Below are 27,781 nucleotides of genomic sequence, written 5' to 3'. Positions count from 1 at the left end.
TGCGATCAGTGCTTGCAAGTTGCTGGCAAGAGCAGTCACTGCGCAAAAGATTTTTCCGTCAGTTGAGCGGAACGAAGTGTTTCGTCGAGGGAGTCGAAGGCTCTAGCAGAATTAACGATCAACCGATTCCGTCCGTCTAGCAAGAGAACGTGGGAAGCTCGCGGTGGCCAAGAACAGACGTATGCGTGCAAAGTGTCAGCTGTTAGTGCGAGAAATTGCAAGTCCTTTTCCCGACATGTCACACAACTCAGCAGTGCGGAGTTTGGAGTTCTGACAGCTTTTGCTCTTTAGCAGCTATTTCTTGTACCAGAGAGGAGATGGGTCTATCCCGGGTATATTACAGACAAATGTAATTTGAAGAAAAAGAACACAAAAAAGCAATCCTGCTTCGCAACCACTGCGTGAGGAGGGTTCCCTCGCAGGCCAGCCGCTTCAGAACAGGGATTTGTCTTTTTCAGAAATCCGATCGCACATGATGAAAATACCCCGGGACCAGATTGCCGCTGCATGAGCCTGCGGCGGTACACGCCGAAAACGCCGGCGCTGGACACAAACGCGATCTACAGCGACTTGAGGATGGTCACCTAGTTCCTCCGTCTTGTTGTACAAATGAAAAGGCGGGCCTACCAAGTAATTCGGACCACCTGCTTGATCGACCCTAACCAAGCCAAAAACTCCGGTTTGCGGTTACTGTTTAGAACGAGGAAATAAAGAGACTGAAGTGAAAAAAAAAAAAAAAAAGTCTGCAAACGACTTTAATCAAGAGTCAACTCTATACCCTCGACACCGCCATTCACAAGTTCCTTGATCTTAGTTGCGACTGCCGTAGGATATCCGCGAGAAAGTCCTTCCTTGACGACTTCCAGAGCTCCCGAACGGTCTTGGACCGCCAACAGGGCTTTGGTCATGGCCTCGTACGTGCTTGGCTCGCGCTTTTCCATTGGCACGGAGGAGTAAATTTTCCGAGCCTTGTCAATGTCCTGAGCCATTGCCCAACCATGAATCAGGGAATTCGCAATGTACGGAGTCAACTCTACACCGCGCTGTCTCATGTCTTCAAGGTACTCTTCAGTTGCTTGGATGTTGCGGTTGGCAACCATGGCCTCGTACAAAGCCTGGTAGAGACAAGCCTGTGGAGCAACCTTCCGCTCGGTGAAAACACTGTCAAACAATCTCTTCGCACCCTCCATATCGTGTAGAACACAACCTTTGGCGTGGATCAAAGAGGCGTAGTGAACCGCTTCGGGTTGCTGGCCAGCTGCGTGAATTTGTTTCAGAACAGCTTCGGCGGCCTCCATGTTTACGGGCTCCAGAGTAGCGTGGGTGTCGACGAGAAGCTTGTACGTGTGGGCGGTAGGCTCGATTCCCTTGGAGCGCATGCGTTCGTAATAATTGAGAACCTTGCTGCGGTCGCGCTTGGTTGCGAGGAAAAATTGCATCAGGCTGTGATAAGGGGCGGGTCGAGGCTTGTAGTTTGGCATGCTTTCCATCTCTTCAAAGAGCTCCTCCGCAAACCTCTCATCGCTGACCCGACACAGGGCGTTGACAACCGTACCGTAAGTGACGCTTGTCGGCCTGATACCAAGGTTGCGCATTTCCTGGAAGAAAAAGAGGCAGTCGTCGATCCTGCGCGCCTTGCCAAGCTTTCCAATCAGGGCATTGTACAGGAAGGACGAGGGCTCGACGCCCTCAGCCTTGGCACGATGGAAAATCTTGACCGCCTCAGATGCCTCGTCAAAGGTCTTGGTAGACTCCTTGAGCGTAGTAATGTATAGTCCAAAGGTGTTCGCCGATGGAGCTGCTCCCATGTCCAGCAACTCTTGATGGTATACTTCAGCCATTTTCCGGTCGCCGGTCTGAAGACAAGCCGCAACCATGGCGTCTAGAATCGTGATCCATCCATGCTTGACGATTCGGTGCTGCGGCTGGAAGGGAACGTCTTGCCTCGCAGCGTTGAGGACTTCCTGCGCGACCTGCATACGTCCGTCTTTGGCCGCCGCGGCGATCAACTTGGAATACGTGAAGTAGCGAGGATGTCTGCCAACGCGGCGCATGTTCTTGAACTTAACCAACGCTTCGTTAAGGCGAGACGCTGATCGGCCGGCAGGCTTGTCCAGAAGGTCGGTAATGGCGACAGATCCCTTATTGTCGGTGTTCGCTGCATAGGGGTCGTAGTTGTCCTCGTAGGCAGACATCAGCGTTATTGGGGCAGGGGCGTAACTCGGGAATACGGATGGCTGGAACATCATGGTCGAGTAGCGGTATGCCTGCCAGCGTTGAGCCAGGTCGGAACGCTCAAGCTTCATGAGAACCTTTTCAACTATGCTGGTGTGCTTGTCAAGGGGAACACCGTAAGACATGAGGACCTCAAGGATGTGAGAGAAGCGGGCCTGATTGGCAACATCGGGCGCCGATGTACGGAGAATCATACCAGCCTGCACTTGCATCAAAAGTTGCAAGTCTTCCCATCCGAGCTGCGCGACACATTCGGGACCAAAGCCAGCGAGCAAATGAGTGGCCACTGATGGGACGAGACCGCCATTTTCAACCATGGTCCAGAGCAAGTCCATGCTCGGCTTGGCAGCAATAGTGATGCCATTCTTGCTCATGAAATGACCCATGACCTCGATAGATTCGTCGATCTGTTCGACCACATCCACACTTGCTGGGCTAGAACCATTGAAGGAGTCACGGATCCGCGCAAACATGCGGCGGCTCTGTGAGATGCCACGCTCGACATGTCCACTGCCAATGAGGGCGACAGCGTACATGGTAACAGGCTCAATAAGTGATGGCGTCGCGGGTGCCTTTTCGACGACTTCCCAGAACTGCTGAGCAGCATCTGTGTTCCCGTTGCGAACATGCATGGCAACCATGGCAATGGCCGGCACCGTCATTTCCATGGACTGGGGAAGACTTTCCCATGCCTCAGTAGCAATATCAGTCTTGTCCTGATCCGCAGCTCTGACGCAAATTGCAGCCATGGCAATCACCCGCGCGTCTTTGCTAAGTTCGCCGCGAGCGTGAGCGACTGCAACCCCAAAGGAGCCATTGTTCAACCAAGCGGGAATGAAAGCCTTCAAGCCCACGATGTCGGTGAGAGAAGTGAGCCGGTCGGGGGCCGCCAGAGATTCTTGGAGTTTAAGGAGGAATTTTCGACCCCCCTCCTCACGGCCACAGATGATGTAGGCCTTGATGACAGCGGCGTACACATCGTCATCCTTGCGGACAAGCTCGTTATGGCCTTGATCGTTCGCAATCGCCAAAGCCTTGTACTCGTCATAACACTCAACCGAAGATCGAAGATCACCGGAGTTGGCAAAGGCTTGGATCATGGGAACGAACATTTCAGCCCGGGGAAGGACGTTGCGGGCTTCCATGTGGGTGTAGATCCTAACCATGTCCTCGACTCTACCCATCTCAGCACATGCAGTAATGAGCTTCCTATACGTGGTTTCGGAGAAGATGGAATCAGCACGAACAGTCGAGGCCGTGTCAAAGAGCTTGACCGCGACACTGAGGGAGTTGTCCTCGAGCAGAATGGCAAAATCTGCCTCGTTAGATCGCAGCAAAAATTTGCCTTCTTCTTCCATGCCACCGAACCTTGTGCGCTTTTCGTCCAGGACCTTCTTCGATGACAGAACTTCCAGAGAACGGACGGAAAGCAATTCGATCAAGGTAGCGTAGGTCGTGGCGTCTGGCAGAACTCGGCGCCGCAACATGTCAGAGTACACATCGAGGGCCTTGGGCACAACCTGGTGCCTGTGACGAGGCAAATGGATGGCCGATACGAGAAGCGCATTGTACGCAGCTGCTGTGGGCCTGACGCCAGCGACCAGCATGCTCTCGAAAACGGCGGGGATTTCGGCATAGTGGTGGTTCTCGGCGAGCTTCCCCAGTTGAGCGGCATAAGCCTCGGACTCAATGATTGACGACGATGTTTGGCTGCTGGGAACCGAAGACTTAGGCGACGACTCTTTGAGCGATGAGCTCGAGGGCGTGGCGGGAGACTTGGCACGAGACTCCTGGGCGCTGGCGTTCTCAGAGACGTCTTGAACGAGGCATTCCTCGGACACAAATTTTCGGCGCTCGATTTCCTTGTTGATGGCTTCATCAATCTGGGCGAGAGCTTCAGCCTCAGCCCTGCCATCAACAACCTGCTTGAAGTCGTCGACGGCATTGGCGCTGTAGGATCTGTCCAGACCACCGTGAGAGGCAGTGGCGTTCGCATCGGCATCTTCGGCAGGTTTAAACGAGCCCTCGTCCTCGACGACGCCCTCAGGGGTAGAGCCTTGAGGTTTCCACTCGATTCGCTTGGCGAATTGAAACTGTTGCCATTCCCGATTTTCAAGCTTCTGGTGCTTGTTCCATGCCTCAAAGTATGCAGCTAACCCAGAGTCATGGTGATCTGGATGTACCGCCTTGGCGGAAGAGGTGCCGACGGAGTAAGCATTTTGGGCCTGATGTGACTGAAGCTTGGAGAAGCGGCCGGAGACGTGACCAAAGTTTTGGGAGGCGTAGGAGGATTGAGAGGCGGCTACAACGGACTGGGCGTAGCCATGGGTAATAGTTTTGGCGAGGCTAAGGCTTCTGAGGTTGAGGGTCTTGAAGACCATTTAGAGAGGTGAGGAACCCTTCAGCTCCAAAGGGTAAGCCTGGTGGGTGAGCTTGTCAGCATATGGATGCCTGGGGCGCAGGTAACTGAGAGAGCAAACCTTGATATGTAGGGAAGTGAAAAATGCAGGTTCATTTGGCGACCACGAGCCGCCAAGTAAACGCGCGTATCTGGGTGGTATTCAAAGATGTAGTGGCGAAGAGGGAAAGAAAAAAAAGAAAAAAGAAAAAAAACCGCGACGGACTAAAAGGCCCAAGCTCTAGCGGAAGAAGCAGCGCGAAGCGAGGGTCAAGTCTGGAAGAGGAATTTGGGTGCAGTTGGACCTGACAAGGGAGAAGAAGCGGCAATTGAAGCTATGACAAGAGGAGGAGGATGGACTTGAAGAGGAAGAGGGGGAGGCCGAGGAAGAAAAAGAGGGTGTGTAGGAGGCTGAGTGCGTGGGAGACCTGAGGGTGTGACTGGTGACGGCAACGATGGAAACTACCCGTAGGTCGGTTAACCAGCGGGCGATCACGGAAGAGGAATGGAACCAGAAGGGAACAGGCAGAAGCCGGCACCTCTTCGGCAGTCTTCGGGGACAAGGAAGGAAGGACGCCGGGAACTACATCCATTCCTTGTAACATCGGACTCCACGTGACTGGTGCAGCAGTTTGAGGTGGTCGATGAGGGAGGTCAAGTGCAATGGAACGCTGCCCTGACGCTGACCGACGGGATGCCCTCACTCACAACTACAACCTACCCAATTGAAAAGTCGCCGCCAACGTCTCTCTCCCAAGACAAGGGCCCAAGACAAGGAGGAAAAAAAAAAAAAGAAAAAAAAAAAAACAATAATCATCATACTGGTAAAAAGGCCGCACAATCGCAGCTTCAATTCCTACTGTCCTGCTCTCCACCTACGCAGTTCCCCCCCCCCCCCCCCCCGTCGTTGACTCATCACCCCTCCGACTCGTCCCGTCAGCCAGTCGCACCTGAAACCCCTTCTGCTGCAATTGTCCCTTTTATCGTAACCGACGATCCATCCCCAGCATTCAGATCCATGGCCTCGGTCGCCATCTCTGCGCCTGGCAAGGTCTTGCTCGCCGGGGGTTATCTCGTGCTCGATAGAGACTACACTGGCCTCGTCTTTGGCCTCAGCGCCCGCATCCACGTTGTCGTCCGCCCGCTACCTACGGGCTCTGGCGTCAGCCTCTCCGAAATCATTGTCAAGTCGCCGCAGTTCGTGGGCGCCACCTGGGACTACGGCTACCGCTTAGCCGAAGATGGTGGCGGCGTCCAGGTGACGCAGCTTAGAACGTAAGTAAACATCCCCCTGGCGCTTCTCTGCTGCTTCTCCTCGTCAGGGACGCCGGTACATGTACCTTGTGTAGACCAATCTGTGCCATTCCGTCCGTCTTTGCTCGCTCCCTCGTCATCAACTCATTCCAACCGCTGGTGTAGGAGCGCAACAGAAGCCATCCACCGCAACCCGTTCGTCGAGACAGCCCTCAGCTATGCTCTCACCTACATCTCACCCCTAAGCTCCCACCGCATCAAGCCGGCCTCCATCACCATCTTGGCCGACAATGACTACTACTCTTCAGGTCCAGCGCACACCCAATCCCCCGGTGACCACTTTAGAAACTTCCACCTGCCCCTGTGGGAAGCCCACAAGACGGGCCTGGGTTCGTCGGCCGCTCTGGTCACGGCCTTTACCGCCGCTGTGCTCTCCCACTATCTGCCTCAGTCCGTCTTCTCGCTCGACTCGGACTCGGGCAGGTCTCGCCTACACAATCTTGCCCAAGCCGCCCACTGCGCCGCCCAGGGCAAGGTTGGCTCTGGATTTGACGTCGCCTCGGCTGTCTTTGGATCCTGTCTCTACAAGAGATTTTCGCCCTCGCTACTGTCCTCTCTCGGAGAAGCAGGTTCGGATGGCTTCGCCGAGTCGCTCAAAGCCCTGGTCGACGAGACGGACCCCGCCAAAAGGTGGGACACAGGCGTGACCAAGTCGGCCGTGTCTGTGCCCAGAGGCATCCGCCTCGTCATGTGCGATGTTGACTGCGGGTCCAAGACGCCAGGCATGGTCAAGCAAGTCCTCGCATGGCGACAAGAGAGGCCCGAGCAGGCAGGCAAGCTGTGGAACAATCTCCAGCAAGCTAACGAGAACCTTGCCGCCGAACTGGTTCGGCTCAGCGAGACAAAAAGTCGTGATTACAACGGCCTGCGAACGAGCATCCACGGCGTCCGCGCATTGATTCGCGAAATGTCCAAACTTTCGGGCGTGCCCATTGAGCCGCCAGAACAGACGGAGCTGCTCGATGCTTGTTCCAAAGTGCCTGGAGTGATTGGCGGCGTGGTTCCGGGGGCCGGAGGCTTCGACGCCGTCGCCCTACTGGTTGAGGATAGATCAGAGACGATTGCAAGCCTAGAGCAAGTGCTGTCGGGTTGGAAATTCGGCGACGATGGTTCAGTCGGCAGGGTGAGTATGCTTGGAGTGCGAGAAGAAATGGAAGGAGTGAGGGCAGAAAAGGACGCGATATACAGCAATTGGCTGCAGTAATGTACCAGTCTGTAGAAGGACAGCGCAAAAAGGGTCGAAAGACGTAATGCAAGGTCAAGTTACATGTTCCCCAGACGCGATGCAGTTCGATTGGGCGTCCCCGTGGTAGCGCGGAAGATCGGCAACTATAGCGATGGGCTGGGGCAAGGGTGGAACGTCTGGAGGGAGAAGGGATTGGAGGAACGGTGGAGGAATACAATAGACGTTTGGGAGGTTCTGAAGGAGCGCGGCACCATAGACAAGTCGAGGGAGACATAGCGTCGTCGCACTGTCTGCGCCCGTCGGTGGGTCGGTCCAAGTCGTCTCGCACCCTGCCTGCCCCGACGACCCGCCGCCAAGCGCCGCCGACTCCAGGGCACCTCAATCAATTTACCATCAATTCATCCACCTCTTCTTCTCGCTCTTGTCCGTCTGCTCGCTCGCTCGTTCGCTCGCTCGCTGTGACGTCTGATCGTCTGATGAGGCCAACCTAGCTACATGTAGCATCTCGATCCTGCCTCCCTCCACTGTCTGCGTCAGCAGCACTTTCGTCCATCGTTATCACTTCCGGCACCACCCCCGACCGCCCTCTTCCCTGCCGCTTGTCACCAGTCCAGTCCTGTCCAGTCCTATCCAATCCTGTCCTGTCCTGTCGACCCCCCGGTGCCTTGTCTCTCTGCCAGTCCACCCACGCCCCCCCCCATAGCCATGGCTGCCGCTCCTCCACCAGCTCTCGACAGAGCCTCATCTTCCTCTCCCGACGCACCACCCCCGTCCCAACCCCAAGACGCGCATGCCGCTGCCGACGACGACAACCTTTCCAAAGAAGCCTCCACCTCTGTCGAGATGACCGATCTGGCCCCGACGTCGCCGCACGCGAATGCCCACGATACCGACCCCTCATTATCGCCGCCTCCACCTCCTCCACCTCCTCCGCCGCCTGCAGACGCCCCGGACAAGACTGCCCAGCCAGAGTCGTCGTCTACTGCTTCTGCTCCTGCCCTCGGCGTCGTCCGATCAGAGACCGAGGCCATTGGCCCCGCCTCGGACACGCCCGCCGCGAAGCCAGACACCACCGCCGGGCCCGTCGTCGTCATTACTCTGCTGCTCACGAGTGGCGCACGTCATCCTTACAAGATTGACGAAAAGTACCTGCGTAAGCGCAATGTCGCGCCCGACAACATGGACCCGTTTAACATCAGCGTCTACACTCTCAAAGAGTTAATATGGCGGGACTGGCGTGAGGGTAAGCCTGCCAAGGAGCATCCAAGACTGCGCGCCCATCTGTGCTAACGGAATACATAGAGTGGGAACCCCGTCCGACCTCGCCCAGCTCAATACGTTTGATTTCCTTTGGCCGCATGCTCGACGATAAGCAACACCTCAAGGATTGTCGCTTTCAGACAGAGTCGCCCAACGTCGTGCACATGACGGTCAAGCCCCAAGAGGCAATCGACGAGGAGGACGCCAAGACGGCAAAGGGCGGTGGACGAACAGACGATGACGGAGAGCCGACGGCCCGGTGCCGTTGTATCATTTTGTAGCGCTGTACAATCGCATGCGAGTGCTCGTTGGAGGTGCCTGGAACGGCGACTCTTCTTGCAAATACCCCGACGTGAAGAGTGACTTTTGGAGCGTCACATGGCAGAGGGTCAAGACGAGGGGCATAAGAAGCATCGCGGGAAAAAAGTAAATAGTTGGGATGGGCTTGGGACGCTTGCCTACTTGCTTGCTCCACCCCTACTGGTCTCGAGGTTGGCGTATGGTACAGCGGTTGCGGGCACACACGGCGTTGGGACCACCATAATCACTTCCTTTTTAATCTCTATAGTCGGCTTTCATCATTGCAGCAAGGCATTTGACCGCCAGATAGATTCCGGCGGCTTGTTACAAGCCTCAAGATATTTCTTCTTCAAGCCATACACATGCCCCATCACGAAGGGAATGTGCGTCTCTTCCCCGTTGTTGGCCATGTCCATCTATCAACTCGGCTTATTCATGTAAGAGTGACGCTCCTTCACCAGTTCATCTTCATGCGCGTCTCCATCTCGGTATGGAAATCGGGGACTGGACGAAGTTCGTTGCCTAGCGTTTGACGTCAGTATCATGCACATGCCACGAAGGAGATGGACCAGAATGGCAAGTACTCACCCTTGAACACATCCTCCCAGTCAATCTCAGCGTCTCTGCCGGTAAGAATATCGCTGTGCAGACCGCTGGCGCCGCCCAGCTGCGCAGGCCTCCACTCGCCGGCCTTGACAACCTTGAGCTCCATGCCGCGGCGGATGGGCTCCGCCATGCCAAAGTTGCGCCGGAGACCCTCCATCTTCAGAGCATCCTGTGTGGCACGCCACTTGGCCAGGCGGGCCTCGAGCGGGTGCGAGGATTGCAGTTCGGGTTCGGTCGCGGTCGTCGACGACGACGACGACGAGGGGGCGGCTGCTGTTGCGACGGCAGACGGTGCCGTCAGGCCCATGTGCGAGCGCAGCGTATCGTGCACGCCAGGTGCCGATGGCGCGCCCAGAGCGGCGGGCGTCGTCGAGGGCTTGCTAGGTGTAGGCGTGATGCGGAGCGACTGTCGGCGGCGAACAAGGCGTGTTAGCAGTGCGGTGGTGCAAGAGCATGGAGTCACGGATTAAGCAGTACCATTTTGACGTTTGGGCGAAGATGGACTGTGAGGATCTTATGGCAGTTGAGGAGGCGGGTTGACGGCGCTGGTGCGTTGATTGTGAGTTGGTTGTGGGTGGATGATGAGGCTCTGTTGTCCGGGAGCTGCAGCTTCCCTAGACCTGAGGTGCCCGCTGCCCGCTGCCCGCCCAGGCGGCAGGCTGATTCGTCAACACACGCGATTCAGTCTTCATGTGCATGCTGAGTCTTCGAGAAGTGGAGACCTGACCAAGCAGTAATTCATGGCAAAGAATACAATAAATAATACACAGTCATGTTTATGCTACGCGCGTACCAGAAATTGACGCACAGGACAGGACGTGTTCCTGGTCGGGTTACTTCTTCAACACATCTCGACCTCGGTTCGATGCTCTCTCGGCGGCCGAAACCCCAGACCGACCAAGCCTCCGCTCAGCTTTTAAAGAGGGGTCGCGCGCTCTGTGCGTAGCCATCTGAAAACGCTTCCAGCCAACATGTCTCTCACGTCGCTGCTCGAAAATGGCAACCTGTCAATTGCCGCCATACCCGCCTACTACTTGGTCGCACTCTCCCCTCATGCCGCCGCCTTGATCTACACAACCAACGGCCAAGTCAGCAAATGGGAAAACGTCAATCCCAGAGCAGAATCCACAAAGACCGCCATCAACAAGAAAATCGGCCCCCAGAGATACGCCGTCTACGAGCGCCTCAAGGCAGCCCACGCAAACTGCATGGAAAACATGCCCCTCTTCGTTGCCGCCATTGTCTTTGGGAACATGGCCGGCCTCCACAAGGTCGAAGGCTCCGATGGCCTCAATTGGTTTGCCGCAAGCTTCCTGCTAGCCCGCACGGGCTACAACATTGTCTACGCCCTCAATGCAACCCAGGCCCAGTCCTATCTCAGGACCGTCTTCTACTTTTTCAGCGTGGGCCAGTGCTTCCGCGTCCTCTTCAAGGCTGCTTCCATTCTCGTTTGAGCGTTTGCCATTTCAAGCACATGTACCTCCCACGAGTGCCATGCGAAGGCTAAGATTCTGCTTTTTGGTGTAATTAGCTGGACCAGGAGCTAGAAGCCTTCGGGTTGCCATGCTTCTTCTTGGTAATCAACAGCGGCTTTCACTCTGATCCATTTGGACCGACGTGGTCTTCCATGAATGTCTGGAGGTGCGCGTCGGCTGCTTCTCTTGGTGCTGATGAGAGCTCTTGCCCTCTCGAGTGCTTTTGTGGTTCGCTGGCTCAGTAGAAGGATCATGGAAGGCCGCATTTAGAGAACTTCGTCGCCATCAAGCTTTCAGACATCGTTTATCTTCCACGACCACGGCCGCGTCCACGACCTCCTCCACGGCCACGGCCCCTGAAGCCCCCTCTCTTCGCTCCTGCGCCCCTGGGAATGCTTTCGTAGAGCTTTTGGTGCCCAAACCCGGCATCGGCAACACGGATGTAGCTTACGATGCCTTGATCAACCACAGCAATAATGACATTGCGGTAACCATGCTTGACCCTTTGATACACGTGGCCTTGGTTTGGAAGCGGTTGATACGGTGTGCATGCCAAAAGGTCGTTGAGCTGATGAAGTGCCGGCACCGTTGTTTCTCGAGCATTGATCACGCTGACGCGGAAGTCGGGAAGTCCAGGGCTAGATTTCTTCCAGCCAGGAGATGGTTTGTACACCAGGTAGGCAATGTGAAAAGGATCATCACTGCTCTCCTTTGGCGAAAATTCGGCCGCTGCCCTTGGGTCATGAAATGGGATAACGTCGAGAAGACGGTAAACATCACCTGCTCCGCGTCAGTAGGCGCCCGTGGTGGTTCGATAGGAAGATCATACCAATATTTCTATAGAGTCCAGGTGAAACCAGAGGGCCAAGAGAAGATATCGTGCTGGATCTTGCTCCAAATATACGCCCCCAGAATGATCTAAAAAGACTGAGCACGGAATATTGCTGGGCTTCCCCATCCCCGTCCAACAATTTGGTCCCATTCCAACTCTCCGCGCGGGTAACAATGTACCCTGCTCTCTTCAGACCAGCGTAAACGACGTATCTTTCCATGCTAAGGTTGCCCCCAAAAGCTTCTTCCATTCCGAGACATGTCGCATAAGCGCCCTGCAAGCTCATGGGCAGACCTTCGGCTTCATCTTCAGTTGGGGGCCATCTCACATCCAGGGAGCCTCGCTCGAGTAAATAGAGCATTTCTTCCGGGAACAGGGCCATCTTGCCATCTACGTATTTTCCGACTGTGCGAAAAGCCTGCCCCTTGATGCTTTCTACGAATGTCATGTTCGATGCCGGATCGTAAGTCGCCAGGACATGGTTCTTGGGATTGTGAATGCGGGTAGTGGAAATGGCGGCGTGCATGGCGAGACGCGAAGCTTCGAGCGCTGATGCCTGCAACGACGTCGAGTGTGGCTCAAAGTCCTTCTCGCCGCGCTTTGGCAGTCCGGAGGCACCATTTTCGGTGATACTGCAGCAAGTAAGTGAGAGAAGCGTGTGGTTGTTGCTTGGATTTGACCCACGACAAGCTACTCAGAAATCGGAAATCTTGCGTCTCGTCGCTGAGGTCAATTTGCTCGGCATTTTGATTGGAGTTTTGGGGAACGTCCTCTTCGTCAATGTCGGACATGGTGGTAGAGCTCAAGATGAGTCGTCGTGCACCAGGAATGGTCGGGGGAGAGAAATTCCCATTGGACTGGGTCGGGGGACGGAGAAGGGCCGGGACGGGCAACAATAATTACGATGCCCGTCTGCCGCAGTGCCCTGTACCCAACCAACACCAGGTACATAATTTCAACATCATGTCACCATTCTAACGGCAATGTCAAACTAGATTGCCGCAACTTTCGGCCGTGGCTAATTGTCTTTCCGATCTACATCACTTCTTCAAAGCGCCTCGCGCAAGAGGCTCATTCCGCTCTCACTCTCATTTGGCAGCGTCTACCTTCAGGAATCCTGTGAGGCTAGTCCACGCTCACGCTCTACCTTTCGATCTCCAAGACCGAATCCAATCTGTCGGATAACTAGCCAGGCTGGAAACAACGAGATTCCCCAGAGCCCGAAGTTCAAATAGACACCCGCAACCTGCCCAAAGATGTCTATGCTATCCAGACCATACTGCACAGGCCAACATGTTAGCGGGGCCTCATGTCTCGTTGGCGAGAAGTCGACTTACACTGACAGCTTGGGCTGCCGATTCTGTTGCTCGAAGCAGGCCAGCAATCCGAATGACCTCTGCTTCGTCTCCCGCCAGGTTACCAACGATGAAGTAACTGCCCAGGGCCGTTAGCGTGACTCGAGATGCAAGTCTTCGCTCTTCCTTACAGAAACATGTAATTGAGCTGGAACCCAATGATGACAAAAATAAACAAAGCAAATCCTCTCCCGAAACCTGGGTCGACCCAGTCATAGCTAGGCTGAGTTCTATGGAACTCGGTGACAAGTACCGTTGCCCAAATCCACCAAGCCCCTTGGAGCCCGAGGATGACCAAAAAGGACCAGCGGGCCCGTTTGTGCAGGCTGATGTTTGTGCGATCGAGGAAGGCACCAAGAATGTTTCCAGCAGTCAACGCAACAATTCCAGAGAGGAAAGATCCCAGAGCACGCGCTCGTACGCTGAACCACTGCGACTGGTAGGTGAAAATGACTGCCTCGGAGTAAACAGATTGGCAAATGAGTGGAATGATGAGGAGAAAGTTCTTGCTGATGAACATTTTTCCAGACGCCTTGAACTCATGCAGACTGCTCTCTGTGATCTTGAGGTGTACCTTGACGCCATCTTTGCGCTGGACCTGGTGCGGGTGATTGAGCAACAGTCCGGCAATGGGAGCGCATGCCTGGAGAGCCACAAATATGAGGAATACCGTGTACGATACCTTGCCCGCTTTGTTGTGTTTAGCATTTATGCCCAAGTTGATGGCGCCTCCCAAGATCTGCCCACCGAGACGGAAACTGAGCCAGAGGCCTAGAAAGCGGCCTTGGTTATACGGTTCCGGGTATGAAAGCGCGACCGCCGCTTCCGCCATCCAAAAGATTCCAGCAGAGAGACCGCACAGTGCTGCACCGACCAAGACGAACCATTCGTTACCGTAGCGATTGTTTGTGTAGAGACCGGCAGCGTAGGGAGCGTATCCTATTGTGCCCAGTATAAGGGTCCACTTGATGCCAATGGCTCGGACAATTATACTGGAAAAAATGCACGAGAGGACCATGAGACAAAACGTGAGTGCATTGGCCGTGTTAACCAGGTATGGCTTCTCTGCACCACCTGCGCCCAGCGAATTCATGGCTCCCCAAATGCCTGGCGCGAGCAGGTTGCAAGTTCCGAGTATCAGGGCATTGTATAGTGTCGAGCGACACCATTTGGCTACATCTTTGTTAGCTACTTGGTGATGCAGTGGGATAATTGCTGCAAGAAACTCACGCTTCACAATTCTTCTGTCCGGTTGAATGATTTCGACATCCGTCGGCTCCACATTCTCTTTTACATCTGCCATGTTGCCTCAGCAGTGAGACTTGGGTGCAACCAGGGGTGTGGGACTGTATCTTCGTCGAATGCGCCTTTCAAGTAACCGCACTGGGGGAGGCGCCGCATCCTCCTGCAGCGATCGTGAAGGGGCCCGCTCAAATACAATTCCTCAGCAACTACACGGGACTTCGTCTGGGTCATCGAAGCTAGAAATGACGAACAATCATTATCGGCACGTTTTCTGGATGTCTAGATCAGAGAGGAAAGTAACGGCCCGCCGCCCTCGCTGAAACATCCTGATTTAGCTCCAGTCCAGCGTTCAATCACCTTGAGAGGTCCCCTAATCCTGGCAACGCGGAGAGGTGGTGTCTTTCGCTGCGGTTGAAGCTTACTCGAGTGGGTTGCGTGCTCGCACGACATTCGACGGCGTGGTGGCGCCAACGGGCCGCGCCTTATGGATCTTGGAGCGAAAACAATGCCCGCCTCTCCATCTTCCACATGAATGTCTGCCACCGGTCCAGCCTCTTTTGTCGCGTAGACATTTTCGCGATCAAGTCCGTGTCGTCCACGGCAGCTCCCGCACATGCTCTTTGATGCGTTGAGAAATCACGAAAGCACGTCGCAAAATAATGTATCGACGAGTCCGGGACGTAGCTTAAGATGGATCCGTCAGCCTGCTCTTTTCTGGGCGGGATCGGCTTAGCAAGCATATCTCACTGCAAACTTTGTTCGAGTTACTGTTAGTAAAATGAGACCCAAGTACGTCAGGCATTGAAGATAATTGTATCTGGTATCTTAATTGAATGGAATTAGAGCATGATTCTGCCGAGTGGCTGGTTGCTCTCCAGAGTGAAAGGAAGGAGGGGCACAGTGGATTTGGCCATTTTGAATGAGGCCAGGTCGGTCATCCGGAATGGCCAAAGTCTTTAGTTTTTCCGAGGAAGCTTGGCTTCAAATGCATCGCCTCATATTGAGGGCTTCTCCATTAGCCTAGAGCAAGCTTTCATATTTCTCCATCCCAAACTTGCCCCCCTGCCCCGAGGGTTGATTTTGTTTTTGGCCGCCAAGATTCATTCCTGTCAATGTTCCACTGGAAGATTGCGCAGTCGAAGCCATGGGAGGCGGAGCGATACTGAAATTCGAGTAGGGCGATTGGTTCTTTTGCGTCGCGTTTCCAACATGGCCCATTCTGCCAAAAGAGGTGCCAGTAGGGGGATTAACTGGCCGAGCCGCAGCGGACCAGTCAATCGATGCGCTGTTCCCCTGTGAAGATGAGTTGGAGTAGGAGTTTGTAGCCCCTGTGTTTGTCTGTGGCTTTGTTTGGTTGAGTGTTCCCATGCCACCGAAGCCAGGGGTGTTCTGAGACGGACGACTGGGTTGAAGCGGCAGAGAGAACGTTTGGGTTTGAGTGAGGCTATTCGCAGATCCTGCCGCAGGTGATTGAGGTGATACAAAATTGTTGAGGGAATTGCCCGAGGTCATGGCCGGCATGTTGCTCGCGGGATACGGTCTACGATTTCCCATTCCCATTTGTGGCGATGGGGTCAAGGCTTGCTGCTGCGGCGGAGGCGTGCTCCATGAGAATCTTGGGCCATCAGGTTGGCTTTGCAGACCGCTCACCGATTGTGAGAAGCCCGCAGATAGAGGCGGACTCGTTGTACGCGAGCTTGAGCCCCATCCACCGTCGAACGCGTCGATGGGTCCACTCGTTGGTCCCCTGCCAGTAACAAGGCTCTCGAAATCGTCATCACCGCCGTTTTGACTGCCACCAAAGCCGTTGGTTGAAGTTCCAGGTCCGTTTCCGAAAGACATAAAGTCGTTGGCGGTCGCGCTCCCGGAGGCGGCGTTAGTCGTAGAAAGTTCTTGTAGCTTTCGGGTGTGCTCCTGCTCTATACGAGTCGATAGTTGTTTGATCAGTGTCATGAATGATTGGAATTGTTGTAGATTGAGAAGTGGGCCGAGAGAATAGTTCCAAAGGATCGGAAGCACGTCCATTGCAAGAAAGTCGGAATCCGCAATCTTCCCCACCTCCTGGAACACTTCGAGAGCAGCCATCTGTATCGCATTAGTGGATATTCAACTGTAGAGTCGAATCGAAATGGAGTCTCACCATGACAGCTGGCTCCTTTGTCTTTATCGCTTTCAGCAACGGCACAACCTTCTCCTGGATAGTGTACTTGTCAAGGACAGCGGGGTTCTGCTTTTGGCTTGATCTATCCAGAGTCATTCCTTCCAGACCTTCGCCATTTTCTTCGCCCGTTCCACCACCACAGAGAGTTCTGAATGCCTGAAGGCCCCGAATCTTGATTCCCATGCTGGTTGTCTTGGCGAAAACATTGGCAACGACGGGGAAGAACTCATTTTTGATTGTCGAAAAATCTAAAACGTAGATTATTACCGGCAATGTACGCAATGCAGCATCGACGATTGAGTGAGTTGGTGACTCAAGAGCGAGCTGTATAAGTGGTAGGACATCTTTGTAGCGGTCAGCATCAGTCAAACAATTTCCTGTTCTGCACTCACCATCTTTAAACTCCTTTCCGTTGCAGCTTTCGGATATCAGACGCATTTGCTCGAGGATTATCATGAGGCCAGCTTCCTTGGCAGTATCGCGCTCGGCCTGCACGGGTTTGCCCCCGGTAGTGGAGAGGAATACTTGGCGGAGTTTGGGGATAACCCTTTCCGAGAAAGCGCGCCGACCGGATGGCATCATCGTGATAATCTTGAACACATTCTGAAGCACGAGGGAGAGTAGTTCCCTGTCTTTCATTTCCTCTAGCAAGGCGGGGAGTACTTTCTTCTCCAGAACCGACTTTGGAAATTGGTTCAAGACTCTGGGAAGTCCCCGCAAGAACTGCGATTTCTCGGCCGCTGTCTTGGCTGGTAAGGAGTCTAGAAAGCGAATCGTCGACACCAGAATATTGTCAAAGTATTGCGCTTGCTGGAACTCTCGAGCGTTCAATCTTTGCGCTGGTCGTCTGGTGATAAGACGCGGAAGGACGCTCGAGGCAAGATCGCGGGGCAAGGGATTTCTGGACAGAAAGTTGTTGTTCTGGGTGGGAATAGACGACGACGAGGAAAATAGTCTCTTGTAGGTTGATGCGCTCTGGTTTGTTTCCAACGGACTCTGATGGGGAGAGTTGTATAGAGCGATGATAAGCAGGCCAAGGGAGAACATGTCTGCAGCAGTAGTGATGTTGTTATCCATGACAAAGTCTGGGGAGACAAAATCCATGTTGATTTGCACAGAGCGCGGCAGTCTAGGGTCGTAGTTCAGGATCTCTGAGAGCGATACAGGTGTCACTGAGGTGGCTTTCGTAGAATTCTCGGGCGGACTACAAAACCCCAGGCCCGAAATTTTCCAGTCAGACTATGAGTCTCAATTAGCACATGTTCTCTGATAGTTAGAAAAGCGCAAACCATACTTTGGCATTGACAAAGATGGCGTCTGGCGTCAGGTTGCCGTGAACAAGGCCAGCGCTTTCGTGCAAAAACTCCAAGCCTTTGCCAATTTGGAGGAGCCCCTTTTGGATTTCCAATTCGTCGATTTCCACCTCGCGACGACGTCGGCTACCATCCTCTTCTACGACATATCGGCTGCTTCTGCCACCTGGACCGCCAGATCGCTCCTGGTCATCTTTTTCTTGGAGAAGCCCGGCAAGCGACGCAGTCACTGGTTCAGTCGCAAAAATAAGCCCACCTGTCCGAGTTTCCTCAACGGGCTCGGCAAGTTCGAGGACACTGGGGTGCCTAAGACGAGCCAAACAGCTGACTTCTTTTTTTAAACGCTCAACCACTTCCTCGTGCGCTCTTTTCAGTGACCCAGCCGTGGATCTCGGGCCAAATCCGCCGCCGTTGAGTTCCAGAGACTTTTTCTCGAACACAAAGACGGAGACGGCCTTTCCCGTGCTCTTCTTTTTTGCATCGAATATCTTCCAGGGCCCCGACGTCGTCGACGGGCTTGAGGCGATACTGTAATTGGCGCCAATGTTGGAGGTCAATGACTTGACAGCAGAAGAGAAGAACTGGGCAGCCATGGCGAGGGTTTGACCTGCGGCGCGCAAGCTGCGGCGAGGGGAGAGCAGTTGGGGGGCTTCAAGCGACAGGGCGGCGGCGGCGGACAAGTAAGGGCCGACCAGCAGTCAGCATTGCGGCATGCCTGAGAGACGACCAAGACAGGAAGAGCTTGGCACACGTCGACGTCGACGACAGCAAAGCGGAAGAACAGAGGGCGACGCGACTGGAGCAGTGGCGAGGGGTGAGGTGTAAATATTGGAGACATGTATCTGGCAGGCGGGCATTGTTGCATGGGTGGATCGGCCCCCATGGCAGCAGGGTTCGAGTCGATCGGCTCCGATTGGGTCTCCGAGCCACCCAGTCATACCGCGCTGCTTGGAATTTCCATCTCTCCAGACTTCCTCTCTCCCCGTCTCCATTGTTGCTCCCCACCAGGCCCGACTCGAGGCCGCACACCCACAATGCTTCAACAGCGATCATCCGCGCTGCTCGCCAGCCTCAGATCCCTCTCCCTCCGCACAACTCGCCCTGCGCCCGCCTTCTTTGCCGTTCAGCGATGTCGGAGGGCCTACAGCAGCACCCATGCCGACGAGGCCTCGGTCTCCAAGCTGGCGCGAATCGACCCTTCCAAGCTGTCGATCACCAAGACTACAACTCCCAAGGACCTTTTGCCTCCAGAGGAATTGGTCTTTGGCCGCACTTTCACTGGTATCTCAATCGCGGCGCGACAAGTACCTGATATTAGACCACGCCGAGCTCACTTATCCATGCAGACCACATGCTCTCGATCGAGTGGACGGCCTCCGAGGGCTGGTTATCTCCACGGATAACTCCATACCAGAACCTGTCCCTGGATCCCGCAACGTGTGTCTTCCACTACGCCTTCGAAGCCTTCGAGGGCATGAAGGCCTACAAGGATAAAGATGGCCGCATCCGCCTATTCCGCCCAGATAAGAACATGGCTCGTCTCAACAAGTCGTCTGCTCGTATTGCGTTGCCCACCTTCGATGGCGAAGCCTTCACAAACCTCATTGCCCAGTTCTGCCAGCTCGAGGATCGCTTCATCCCTTCTGCCCGTGGCTACTCTCTATATGTACGACCAACGATAATTGGCACGCAACGCACATTGGGTGTCGGTCCCCCAGGCTCAGCGCTTCTCTACGTTATTGCGTCTCCTGTCGGGCCTTACTACCCCACGGGCTTCAAGGCAGTCTCTCTGGAGGCAACCGACTATGCTGTGCGCGCTTGGCCTGGGGGTGTTGGTGATAAGAAACTTGGTGCCAATTATGCACCATGCATTGTACCCCAAATGCAAGCCGCTTCGCGCGGCTTCCACCAAAACCTGTGGCTGTTCGGCGAGGAGGAATATGTGACAGAGGTTGGCACCATGAACCTATTCGCTGCTATCAAGAACAAGGAGACGGGGCAAAAGGAGCTCTTGACCGCACCGCTCGATGGCACGATCCTCGAAGGAGTAACGCGGGACTCCATCCTGGCGCTGGCCCGGGAGAGATTGACGGCTGAGGGCTGGAAAATCAGTGAGCGTAAGTTCACAATGAAGGAGCTCGCACAAGCAGCGGATGAGGGCAGGATGCTCGAGGTGTTTGGCGCAGGAACAGCGGCCATTGTCAGCCCTGTGAGGAAGATCAGCTGGAAGAACCGGTTGGTTGACTGTGGGTTGAATGAGGGTGAGGAAGCGGGTCCCATTGCGAAGAAGATGTTGGATTGGATCATGGGAATCCAATATGGCGATGAACAACACCCGTGGAGGTAAGTCTACGCAAAGTGAAATTGGGAGGGAAAAAAAAACAAAAAAACGCTAATGTATCCTTCAGTTACAAGATCTAACGACATGGCTGCTACAATTGAGCTTGGTTCGAAATCACATTGCAACCTATGACGATACGAACTGCATCCCTCGGTTCATTGCGTGGGGAATTTCGGTAGATAAACATGCGGGCAGCTTATGTTTGGCTATCATTCTCTGGTCAAGCTGGATGCGCAATGCCGTTAGAAAAGAAGTTAGATGGACGAGTGGGTGGTATGGTTGAACGTGAGCGCGTAAATGCTTGGCTACCTTGGCGCTTGATTTGTGCACGATGAATCTGAAACAATTGGAGATTATCATATTTGAAGTTGCATGCTGTTTGTACAGAAGACGCCAAGTCTTCTACACCACTGACCCTGAGAATGCCGAATCTTCCACACCTTGCGGCTTTGTCAATGGGAATGACAGTATGCTTGTCACCAAGGCATTGATGAACACCACCATCCAGGGCATTGGCTCAAAGTCACAAAAAAAAACAATTTGTGGAAGCTGCGACGTCGCCGAGAGAATGAAAGACGGAATCTCAGCGTGGGAAGGCTCGGGAAATGGGAGATTGGCGGAAGCGCATTTGTGGCCGTTTTGACGAAAGGGACGGCGATGTAAAGAGGCGAGGTTCGTGGCGGCCCGGCTCGTTTTATTCAGACCGTTGTTGATTTCCATGTCCTATGTGCATACTGCTGGGTATCCACGCCTCCCTCGAGACTGAGCACAATTGACGCATCCGCTTCCGCATGACGTCGAAGCCATTGCCTGTTGTCGTAACTTTTTTTTAGGCCACCTTAGTTTTTTGGTAAGGTACATCTTTGACCACCTCCGCAACCGATTCAATGGCCCGCCGGGAAATGCATGAAAGAAGAAACCCCGAGACACCGCGATCGCCCACGCTTAAGCCTAATGTTTCCCGTCAGTCGCTGCGCTTCCGTAAGCTGCTAGTCTTCCTACCTTGACAGCGTAAACCCTCTGGGGGAAGTGGGTCTGCTTCTTCTTCTGCTTCTCGGTGACCAGAGAGACCTCGTGCTTGGTTAACCGCCTGCGCAGAGCGCGGGTCTGCTTGCGGCGGAGGTCAAGAGGCAGGTACTTCTTGCCCTTGTAGAAAAGGCGCAGCTGCTGACGCTGGCTGGAGTTGATGACGGTAAGGACGCGGGCGATCGACTTGCGGACGTCGTGGCTGCAAAAGGACCCAGTCAGCGCTTCAGGTTCAATACAGGAATGTCGGGACTATTGTGCTTGGGGTCGGTCGGCTGGAAATGTGGCGTTTGTGCGGAGCGGCGCTTGGAGGGGGTGGGCCATACATCTTGGTGAGCTTGGAGGCAGCACCGCCGGCGATCTTCTGGGTGCGCAGACCGACGAGCTCGGTCTTCAGCTCATCGAGCTGCTTCTTGAGGTCGTCCTTGCTCTTTCCGACGAGCTGGCTGGCCTTGACCTTTCCGGACGACTGCAAAAGCCGCGTTAGCCGCCCATTCTCACGGAAACTCGTTCAGGATCGCGGAGTCGCTCACCATGGTGGCGAGATTGAATCGGGTCGATGTGTCGTCGTCGTGTGGAGGGTGGTCGTCGTCGGGTCGTCTCGTCAAGCAGACGTTCTAGAGACTTTTCGAGCAGAGGTGTGGGCGGCTCACGACCGGCGCCTCGCTTAGAAAAACGCCGACACCTTGGCCACACGGCGGGTACCTGGGCTGTAGGCAGGCCGGTCACCGTCACGTGTCGCCGCCGGCCGCGTACCTTAGGTAGGTAGGCAGGCGCTTCGCTCAGCGATGAGCATGCCTGGCCATAATCCTCGTCTACCGTACTTGGACACAACCACCGCGACCCCGACCATCTCCTCCTCTATAGCCATGGCCTCGACAGGCGGTGGGTGGGCGCAGCTGCGACAACAAGCCCGTTCTTTGGAGTCGCAAGTATGCACCGCAGTCTCCGCCGCGCGTGGCTATCAGCTAACTTGGACAAGACAGAGTCCCTGTTCCACACATACTCGCAGTTCGCATCCATGACCAACATCCCCCCCAAGCCCACCGAAGAAGAATTGCGAACAGAGTCACAGATCCGCGAGCTCCTCGAAAAGGTATCACAGTGCTGTTCCGCCCATCAATTTCTGCTCCGCATTGCTCAGCTGCCGTAGCGCGAGACCACGGTCGGACAGCTGACCCGTCTACTCGACTCCTCTGCCGACTTGACATCGTCTGCCTTGAAGCAAAATAACTTAGCCAGACACCGCGAGGTACTCTCCGACCATCGCAGGGAGCTGTCACGCCTCAAGTCGGCCATCGGAACTGCCCGCGATCGCGCGAACCTCCTCTCAGATGTGCGCTCCGACATCGACGCCTATCGAGCATCCAACCCCGAGCAAGCAGAAGCCGACTACATGCTCGACGAACGCAGGCGCATCGACAACTCGCACAACATGACCGACAGCGTTCTGAGCCAGGCCTATGCCATCAACGAGAACTTCGGGCTGCAAAGGGAAACGCTGGCAAATATCAACCGCCGCATTACAAGCGCAGCGAGCCAAGTGCCTGGCATCAATACTTTGATCAACCGCATTGGCGCAAAGAGGAGAAGAGATGGTGTAATTTTGGGAAGTTTCGTTGCGTTTTGCTTTCTCATGTTGCTATGGTTCTCGTAGCAGTTTTCCGAGTATAAGCTCGATGAACTGCGGGCTTGTAAAGCGGCGTTGCGGACGGTCACTTTGCCTGGATCATGGCTCGGTGTTTGGGTGTTTTCATTTCGGGACTGATACCTCTTCGATTCTACTTGGCTACATTCGTTTCCGGGCCAACTTTGATCTCGGCCTGTATCGAGTCTCCAGAGTCTCCCCTACGGTGCGTGTGCTTTGGGGTTTGTCTTTGCGCTTCCCGTCGTCTCACTGATGAGAGTCCCGAGACCTTTGTTCAAGAATTGCTTTTCCTCCTCTTGCGCGTCTCCACTACCGGCCCACCGAATCCTGCAGGCTCCATCCACCAGGAACACATATCCCACTTTGGCGTTCATGATTCCTACGTTTTCGCGAATTTCGTCTGTGATGCCCTTGCGGACGAGAAAGTACTTGTCCCAATCTTCTCGGGCGCGTTCGTTCCGCAGGCGTCCCTTGAACAGAGACAAAATAGCATTTTTGAGCCAATTGGTTTCAATGTTCACCTCAACCTGCTGGGCGATTCCTTTACTTCCTTTCAAATTTTTAGATAGTCCTGGATTTTGGCTCTCGGATGTCCATGTTCGGACCTGTCTCCAGGCCCAGTCTGAACTGTAGACGCTGACAAGCGATATGCGATTGAGAAGGACGAGCGTGGTGTCGGCGGGCTTGCTAGAGTCGGCCAAGGTTGTGCCGACAAAGTTGGGGAAGAAGAGTGCGCGATCGGCTCGAAATACACGTGGATTGGCCAGGAACGACTTGCCACGCTCGTACTTGACGTTTGTGAAGTCGCGGAAGTAGGGCTTGCTTACGGCTTTGGTTCTACGCGCAATGACATCAGCTCCGATCGTTTGTCAAGCTTGTCCCAAAGAGTGATGTACAGCTCTTTTCGTCTTTGGAGATGGTTGCCCCAATCCACAAAGTCATCACGTCTCTCCTTCAAAGACCGTATGTCCTCTCCGGAGTTGTCGCCGGGCAGAGGCGGTCGGTGGAAGCCAATTGGCCTCCCTAGTGTTTCCAATCTGAACCCGTCACTCTTTGTAGGCGCCTTGTAGCTTTCAGGGGCTTGGCCGACTGGCGTGGGCGAAGACTTTCCTTGCGGTTGCGGTGACGGCGCAGCAAGAAGACGGGAAGACGTGCGGATTGCGCGGTGTTGGCACGGGTAGCAAAGCTTGAGAGCGCTGGTGGGAAAATGGAATTGATATCGTATCAGCGGTGGATGCATGGTTGCCGTCTTTCGAGCATGCCGATTGCGTCCGTCAGGTCAAACCCAGGCGCGGAGTCAGGTATGTATGATTGATCATGGAGACGACGGGAGCCAAGGAAGGTCCTGATCGGGCCTCCGGCTGGACGGTCCCGTCCATCCCGGGTACATGTACTTTCTGAATGGTCCGTGCATATGCTCGCCGAAAACCAAATCCATGGCTCCCGACATCCTTGAACCTCCTGGTGCTTGGTTTCAAGGCTAAATCCACCTCCTCTTCACCACTGGTGTTCTCTTCGACAACAACAATCATTCGTGGTCTCCGTCAACAGTATCATCACAGTCATGAGCTTGTGATGGCAGCAATAGTTGGCACAAACATTCAAGAAACAAGACACATTAATCATTACTGAAGGATGCAAACATTTCTGCGCCATCCATGCACCACACTAGGCCAATTGCTCTTATCTGTCTCTCCTTTTTACAATCCACAGTTGCTGGCAGGGACCTCGGCGTACGACACGTCGACACGACCCAGGTTTGCCGCCTGGTTGTTGGTCAAATCGTTCATGGCAGCCTGAGCGATGTTGAACCCAGCGCCGGCGTGGTCGATGGCGAGCACGTTGATCGTCTTGCCGTTGTAAGTCAAGGAGTAGCACTTGCCGCACTGCGAGTTGAGTTGTCAGTCATGCGTCTTTTGGTGCTTGCTGTGACATTTTAGGGTACCCACGTTGGCAGAGCCCCATCCGGCAATGAATTCTGAGCCACCAATGTAGGGGAACTTGGGGAGTGATCCCTGGGTGGTGTAGCCCTTGGTGAGGAGGCCATTGGCACCGTCAGAGCAGGACACGACCGACAGGGAGCGGGTCGAGTCGTCATAGCTGGGGTCGTAGGAGAGGGTAATGGCCGAGGCCATGGAAGCAAGAGAGGCGATGGTGGCGAAGAACTTCATTTTGAAAGAGGCTTAAGAATCTTTGGTGCTTCGTTACAACGTCAAGAGCGGCGATGGGATGCTGGAGGAGTCGAGAGGTGGAATGTCGGCGTGGATGAGACTGTTGTGGATTGTGATGTTGATGGAGAGGGAAGAAGACGACGATCAATGGACCTACTTATACCTCATGATCAAGAGGTCCTTGCCTTTGGGCGTGTCGTAAATGGCCGGAGTCGTTGAGCAGCTCGTGACATGGCCAGTAGGCCCTTCGTCTGAGGGCGCATCCCTGTGTCTTGCTCAGCCCAGCTCCGTTCGAACAGGAAGTTGCCAAGGCTGGCATCACCTGAAGACAGCAACGCAAATGGTCATGGCTTGACTAAGCTGCGCGATGATACCATGGAGCGTTGAGAGACATCCAGAGGTGGCAATGAGCACCGGTCAGCCCGTCGCTTGTGGCATGCGAACGAGGGAATCTATGGTCCGTCTCTGCTCTGCGTGCCCTCTCCATGTAGCATCGAGATCCCACGTCTGCAGCAACGGTTTTCCTTCAGCTGCCGCCGTGACCTCCGAGGCGCCGCAGTCTCTCAGTACCTTACCAGGTGATGTAGCCGCAATTTTGGTCCAAGTTCACATGCATCATTGAGAGCCTCCTGTTCGGATACCGGCTCGGACTCCATCTCTTTCAGGCCGCTAAGGCTGGCACTGCCAATACTGGGTCGACAACAGAAGGCAGTCGACGGGAAAGCGGTGCGGCCTATACGAGAAGCACCAGTCGGACGAGGAAGCGATCATCGGCGGCGCACCACTTTACCCACGTCTTGGCTGCGTGGTTGTGGTGTTGGTGGTTGAGGGGGAAGCGGTGACGGACGTGACAGCAGATCGTGTTCGCACCGCAAAAATAGAAGTCAGAGTCCCACCTCCGCCAATACGAGGAGGCGACCTACTTCGGCCTTCGCTTAGTAGTAGTTGGCTGGCCTTGTCCGCCTGCCAACATCTCAGCATCAATTCGGTTCAATTTCAATGGCACCCTCGTGTTCCATTTCATCGTTACCTGCCCCAGTGCACGCCCCCGTCGTCATGTCAGGTCAGCGTTGGAACATGGAATAATTGGTACCTATGCCATCCGCTATCCAACTACATCTGTTGGAAGCTTCTCATTTGACAGAGCTTCCATCGACTACCGTCGCCCATTCGACATGACGCAGTTGAATTGTCCAGAGAAGACGCAACTTGCCCACCCACAGCTGTATAGTACATGCAGCAGACCATTAAAGTCAACCAGGCATTGATCTTCTTAGCCCGAGGATCCACGCGGTCCATAGGCTAGACTGCCCACCTTCTCGCGCCTTCTGGCTTGTGGATTCCGAATTTGTCCCTTGTACCTGACGACTCTCAACATTCGATGCTGCTTCCACGATGAGAAGAACCCTCTGCTCCAGGGCGAAGACTCTCATCGCGAGTTGACCGAGGAACTCCTCGCCGGAGTTTGATCGTCCCCAGGCCTTCGCTTTCATCTGGTGCAAGGCGTTTCTCATGGGATCGCAGGACTCCAAGAAACGCTTTCACCACAGACTAGCCAGTGCCCAATCATCCCCTTTGATAAAAAGTCCCGACGAATCAATCCACTTCTGGTTAACTGAGTTGTGACTGCGATTCACATCGCATGCGGATGTACCGTCGTGGGCTTTGGACTTGAGGCGTCTTTGTTATTCTTCTGGTCGTCCAAAGGCGGCTAGTTCTCGTCTTTGAAGTCCTTTCTGCCGCCAGGCTGTCCATCTACTGAAATTCGGGTACTGGGGGAATTCCTGCAAATTTTTGGTTATTTGGTGGCGAGTCATGGTTGCCAGCTGTCTTTCTTTGGCCGTGCCCTGGTTCTAGAATTCCATCATCTTGGGCAGCATCTGGCTTTGATTCCCGTACACTTCGCCGACGGTGCCGTGCGACGCTTGCCTGGATCTCGACTGGTTCTCTGTGAAGTCCGAGGCCCTGTCCAACGCCGCTTGGAGATCGAAGGCAAAATCGTCCTGATTCGCGCCCGTTTCTTCCGAGCTCTTCTTGGCGGCGTGATTCCAGGATGTCAGATCCGCACCTGCATGTGCCATGCCAGCATTTGCACGATGACTGTCAACTCCTTCAGCACGCTCGATGTACCTCACATGGTCTGTGGTAAGAGCGAGACCGATTGTAGGGTCCCAGGCGTCTGCTTCGCTCAAGTCTGGAATCTCCTCCATCTTGACGCCGGATAATCGGCCGTTCTCAGGTCTTTGTGCGACGGGCGATCGAGCTTGCTCAGTATTGGCCTTGATGGTGGAGATGTGGCTGTCAATCTGGGCAACGTCTGCCTCGGGTTGTTGTTTCTGTTCAGTTTGCGAATCCAGGTGGTCAAAAGTCTCGATTGTCGATGTCCAGATACCGTGTGTTGCGGGTGAAATGTCTCCCTTCAGAGGTGCGAGTCCTTGCCGCGGCGGTGCTCCGGAGGCAGCAATAGTATATGGTAGAGACTGGACTGGCCTGATTGGTTTGTTTTGTTTTCGGAGGCTACCGTTGCGAAAGAATGTCTTAATTGTGTCTCCCATTTTGAATTCAAATTTGTGCCGGTGTCTTTGGGTATGGATGATGGGTGCCAGGAATCTGCAGGCCAGGGGCTGCCCTTGTTATACTGTGATTGATTCAAAGCTGGTGTGTTTAGAGCCTTTCTCTTCCTATCATAGGGTACACGCTAGCAAGGCCTAGACCGCGCAGGGTCTAAGTAGAAGGATAAGGATGTAAATAACGCTAACAGTAGAGTGGCGCTATAATGTATTTTTAGTAATATTTTTAATATGTTAATTGTTACGCCCGCAGCTAGATGACGCCTACGCTAATAGACTACTTATATACTAGCCACACTACTAGCTACATTAATTTATTTATTTAGTTAGTTTAACGTCCCTCTT

The 27,781-nt window shown here is 54.4% G+C and overlaps 14 protein-coding genes across 14 annotated transcripts; 5 read left to right on the top strand and 9 right to left on the bottom strand.

Moving 5' to 3' along the window:
• Positions 1-724: 724 nt before the first annotated feature.
• Positions 725-5,056, bottom strand: IWZ02DRAFT_439898 (uncharacterized protein). The gene is made up of 2 exons (XM_066766801.1): positions 4,716-5,056; positions 725-4,655 (listed from the first exon to the last, which is right to left on the bottom strand). The coding sequence occupies exon 2, from the start codon at positions 4,614-4,616 to the stop codon at positions 756-758; it is 3,861 nt and encodes a 1,286-aa protein (XP_066627275.1). The 5' UTR covers positions 4,617-4,655; positions 4,716-5,056; the 3' UTR covers positions 725-755.
• A 595-nt stretch (positions 5,057-5,651) lies between these two features.
• Positions 5,652-7,151, top strand: IWZ02DRAFT_486772 (ribosomal protein S5 domain 2-type protein; the record flags this gene model as incomplete). Its single annotated transcript, XM_066769293.1, has 2 exons — positions 5,652-5,908; positions 6,053-7,151. 2 exons carry the CDS (start codon positions 5,652-5,654, stop codon positions 7,149-7,151), a joined length of 1,356 nt encoding a protein of 451 aa, XP_066627274.1.
• A 344-nt stretch (positions 7,152-7,495) lies between these two features.
• Positions 7,496-8,965, top strand: IWZ02DRAFT_22559 (ubiquitin-related domain-containing protein). The gene is made up of 2 exons (XM_066762884.1): positions 7,496-8,376; positions 8,436-8,965. Exons 1-2 carry the CDS (start codon positions 7,839-7,841, stop codon positions 8,672-8,674), a joined length of 777 nt encoding a protein of 258 aa, XP_066627273.1. The 5' UTR covers positions 7,496-7,838; the 3' UTR covers positions 8,675-8,965.
• On the bottom strand, positions 8,740-10,051 carry IWZ02DRAFT_22528 (proteasome maturation factor UMP1-domain-containing protein). The gene is made up of 3 exons (XM_066762876.1): positions 9,777-10,051; positions 9,282-9,705; positions 8,740-9,215 (listed from the first exon to the last, which is right to left on the bottom strand). Exons 1-3 carry the CDS (start codon positions 9,777-9,779, stop codon positions 9,148-9,150), a joined length of 495 nt encoding a protein of 164 aa, XP_066627272.1. The 5' UTR covers positions 9,780-10,051; the 3' UTR covers positions 8,740-9,147.
• Position 10,052: 1 nt separating this feature from the next.
• Positions 10,053-10,915, top strand: IWZ02DRAFT_22527 (uncharacterized protein). The gene has a single exon (XM_066762875.1). It carries the CDS (start codon positions 10,271-10,273, stop codon positions 10,751-10,753), a length of 483 nt encoding a protein of 160 aa, XP_066627271.1. The 5' UTR covers positions 10,053-10,270; the 3' UTR covers positions 10,754-10,915.
• On the bottom strand, positions 10,916-12,594 carry IWZ02DRAFT_22526 (putative tRNA splicing endonuclease subunit). Its single transcript, XM_066762874.1, has 3 exons — positions 12,291-12,594; positions 11,604-12,238; positions 10,916-11,554 (listed from the first exon to the last, which is right to left on the bottom strand). Exons 1-3 carry the CDS (start codon positions 12,395-12,397, stop codon positions 11,079-11,081), a joined length of 1,218 nt encoding a protein of 405 aa, XP_066627270.1. The 5' UTR covers positions 12,398-12,594; the 3' UTR covers positions 10,916-11,078.
• Position 12,595: 1 nt separating this feature from the next.
• On the bottom strand, positions 12,596-14,745 carry IWZ02DRAFT_22571 (major facilitator superfamily domain-containing protein). The gene is made up of 4 exons (XM_066762888.1): positions 14,192-14,745; positions 13,093-14,134; positions 12,944-13,040; positions 12,596-12,885 (listed from the first exon to the last, which is right to left on the bottom strand). Exons 1-4 carry the CDS (start codon positions 14,262-14,264, stop codon positions 12,715-12,717), a joined length of 1,383 nt encoding a protein of 460 aa, XP_066627269.1. The 5' UTR covers positions 14,265-14,745; the 3' UTR covers positions 12,596-12,714.
• Positions 14,746-18,521, bottom strand: IWZ02DRAFT_22570 (protein kinase domain-containing protein ppk32). Its single transcript, XM_066762887.1, has 4 exons — positions 17,662-18,521; positions 16,760-17,606; positions 16,347-16,711; positions 14,746-16,291 (listed from the first exon to the last, which is right to left on the bottom strand). The coding sequence occupies exons 1-4, from the start codon at positions 18,271-18,273 to the stop codon at positions 15,227-15,229; spliced, it is 2,889 nt and encodes a 962-aa protein (XP_066627268.1). The 5' UTR covers positions 18,274-18,521; the 3' UTR covers positions 14,746-15,226.
• Positions 18,522-18,656: 135 nt separating this feature from the next.
• IWZ02DRAFT_439888 (aminotransferase) lies at positions 18,657-20,384 on the top strand. Its single transcript, XM_066766800.1, has 3 exons — positions 18,657-18,961; positions 19,027-20,023; positions 20,089-20,384. The coding sequence occupies exons 1-3, from the start codon at positions 18,715-18,717 to the stop codon at positions 20,099-20,101; spliced, it is 1,257 nt and encodes a 418-aa protein (XP_066627267.1). The 5' UTR covers positions 18,657-18,714; the 3' UTR covers positions 20,102-20,384.
• Positions 20,385-20,856: 472 nt separating this feature from the next.
• Positions 20,857-21,734, bottom strand: IWZ02DRAFT_22463 (60S ribosomal uL29 domain-containing protein). The gene is made up of 3 exons (XM_066762867.1): positions 21,581-21,734; positions 21,374-21,516; positions 20,857-21,249 (listed from the first exon to the last, which is right to left on the bottom strand). Exons 1-3 carry the CDS (start codon positions 21,581-21,583, stop codon positions 20,973-20,975), a joined length of 423 nt encoding a protein of 140 aa, XP_066627266.1. The 5' UTR covers positions 21,584-21,734; the 3' UTR covers positions 20,857-20,972.
• A 182-nt stretch (positions 21,735-21,916) lies between these two features.
• Positions 21,917-22,704, top strand: IWZ02DRAFT_369617 (uncharacterized protein; the record flags this gene model as incomplete). The annotated part of the gene is made up of 3 exons (XM_066764445.1): positions 21,917-21,979; positions 22,030-22,143; positions 22,201-22,704. The coding sequence occupies 3 exons, from the start codon at positions 21,917-21,919 to the stop codon at positions 22,702-22,704; spliced, it is 681 nt and encodes a 226-aa protein (XP_066627265.1).
• IWZ02DRAFT_22391 (putative F1F0 ATP synthase assembly protein Atp10) lies at positions 22,577-24,165 on the bottom strand. Its single transcript, XM_066762864.1, has 2 exons — positions 23,592-24,165; positions 22,577-23,532 (listed from the first exon to the last, which is right to left on the bottom strand). Exons 1-2 carry the CDS (start codon positions 23,933-23,935, stop codon positions 22,896-22,898), a joined length of 981 nt encoding a protein of 326 aa, XP_066627264.1. The 5' UTR covers positions 23,936-24,165; the 3' UTR covers positions 22,577-22,895.
• On the bottom strand, positions 24,166-25,021 carry IWZ02DRAFT_22367 (heat-stable 19 kDa antigen precursor). The gene is made up of 2 exons (XM_066762860.1): positions 24,645-25,021; positions 24,166-24,581 (listed from the first exon to the last, which is right to left on the bottom strand). Exons 1-2 carry the CDS (start codon positions 24,864-24,866, stop codon positions 24,396-24,398), a joined length of 408 nt encoding a protein of 135 aa, XP_066627263.1. The 5' UTR covers positions 24,867-25,021; the 3' UTR covers positions 24,166-24,395.
• Positions 25,022-26,719: 1,698 nt separating this feature from the next.
• On the bottom strand, positions 26,720-27,421 carry IWZ02DRAFT_429313 (uncharacterized protein; the record flags this gene model as incomplete). The annotated part of the gene is made up of 1 exon (XM_066765981.1): positions 26,720-27,421. The coding sequence occupies one exon, from the start codon at positions 27,419-27,421 to the stop codon at positions 26,720-26,722; it is 702 nt and encodes a 233-aa protein (XP_066627262.1).
• Positions 27,422-27,781: the final 360 nt, after the last annotated feature.

Source organism: Phyllosticta citriasiana (assembly GCF_038021145.1).
Source record: "Phyllosticta citriasiana strain CBS 120426 chromosome Unknown IWZ02scaffold_1, whole genome shotgun sequence".
Lineage (NCBI taxonomy): Eukaryota > Fungi > Ascomycota > Dothideomycetes > Botryosphaeriales > Phyllostictaceae > Phyllosticta > Phyllosticta citriasiana.
This window is presented reverse-complemented; position numbering and strand designations above follow the sequence as displayed.